Raw genomic sequence first — 1,377 nt, 5'->3', positions numbered from 1 at the left:
GCTTGGGGGTCAACTGGGCTTGGTCTTGGGGGGCATCGTGGCCAACCGTGGGCTTGGTAAGTCAACCATGGCTTGGGTCATCCAACTGTGGTCTTGGTCACCCAGCCATGGTCTTGGTAACCCCATCACAGTCTTGGTAAGTCAACCATGGCTTGGGTCACCCAACCATGGCCTTGGTAACCCAACCGTGGTCTTGGTAACCCAACCATAGTCTTAGTCACCCAACCACGGTCTTGACCACCCAACCGTGGTCTTGACCACCCAACCACGGTCTTGGCCACCCAACCATGGTCTTGGCCACCCAACCACAGTCTTGACCACCCAACTGTAGTCTTGGCCACCCAACCATGGTCTTGACCACCCAACCGTGGTCTTGGTAACCCAACCATGGTCTTGGTAAGTCAATCATGGCTTGGGTCACCCAACCGTGGTCTTAATCACCCACCCACAGTCTTGACCACCCAACTGTGGTCTTGGCCACCCAACCATGGTCTTGACCACCCAACCGTGGTCTTGCCCACCCAACCCTGACCCTGTCCCTCCCCCCCCCCAGCACCATCACGCCGGTGGTGGGCAAGAAGCGCAAGCGCAACGCCTCCTCCGACAACTCCGACTCGGAGGCGCTGCCGGCGCCGTCCCCGCGCGACGACGACGAGTCCAGCGTCCAGGTACGGCCCCGCCCGCCCCCCGAAGGTGCCCCGCCCCTCTCGAGGTCCCACCCAACCCCTCGCGTCCCCCCTTCCAGAAGCGCCGGTCGAACCGGCAGGTGAAGCGCAAGAAGTACACGGAGGATCTGGACATCAAGATCACGGACGACGAGGAGGACGAAGAGCTGGACGTGACGGGGCCGGCGCGGCCCGAGCAGCTCCAGCAGCAGCTCCACAACCAGCAGCAGCAGCAGCAGCAGCCGCCGGTGCCGGCGACCGCGCCGCCGGCGCCCGAGCCCGAGGGAGAGGCCTTGCCCTCCATGCAGTTCTTCGTGGTGGGTGACGGGGAGCGGGGGGGGTTGGGTGGGGACTTGGTTGGGGTCGGTTGGGTCTTGGTTGGGGTTGGTTGGGTCTTGGTTGGGGTCATTTGGGTGCTTGGTTTTTATTGGGGTCAGTTGGGTGCTTGGTCTTGGTTGGGGTTGGTTGGTCTTGGTTGGGGTTGGTTGGTCTTGGTTGGGGTTGGGTCCTTGGTCTTGGTTGGGGTTGGTTGGGTCTTTGGTCTTGGTTGGGTGTTTGGTCTTGGTTGGGGTTGGTTGGTTGGTCTTGGTTGGTCTTGGTCTTGGTTGGGTGTTTGGTCTTGGTTGGGGTTGGTTGGGTCCTTGGTCTTCGTTGGGTGTTTGGGGTTGGTTGGGGTTGGTTGGGTCTTGGTTGGGTTGGTTGAGTCCTTGAT

At 61.3% G+C, this 1,377-nt stretch overlaps 1 protein-coding gene across 1 annotated transcript; it reads left to right on the top strand.

Annotated features, from left to right (window-relative positions):
* Positions 1 to 553: 553 nt before the first annotated feature.
* LOC113962660 (chromodomain-helicase-DNA-binding protein 8-like) lies at positions 554 to 982 on the top strand (the record flags this gene model as incomplete). Its single annotated transcript, XM_027673415.1, has 2 exons — positions 554 to 668; positions 746 to 982. Coding segments are annotated over 2 exons (352 nt in total), but the record flags the coding sequence as incomplete, so codon positions are not given.
* Positions 983 to 1,377: the final 395 nt, after the last annotated feature.

The sequence above is a fragment of the Neopelma chrysocephalum genome, unplaced genomic scaffold (assembly GCF_003984885.1).
Source record: "Neopelma chrysocephalum unplaced genomic scaffold, ASM398488v2 Primary Assembly neopelma1_184174, whole genome shotgun sequence".
NCBI lineage: Eukaryota > Metazoa > Chordata > Aves > Passeriformes > Pipridae > Neopelma > Neopelma chrysocephalum.
The sequence above is the reverse complement of the archived record's forward strand: the minus strand, read 5'-3'. Positions and strand labels throughout refer to the sequence as shown.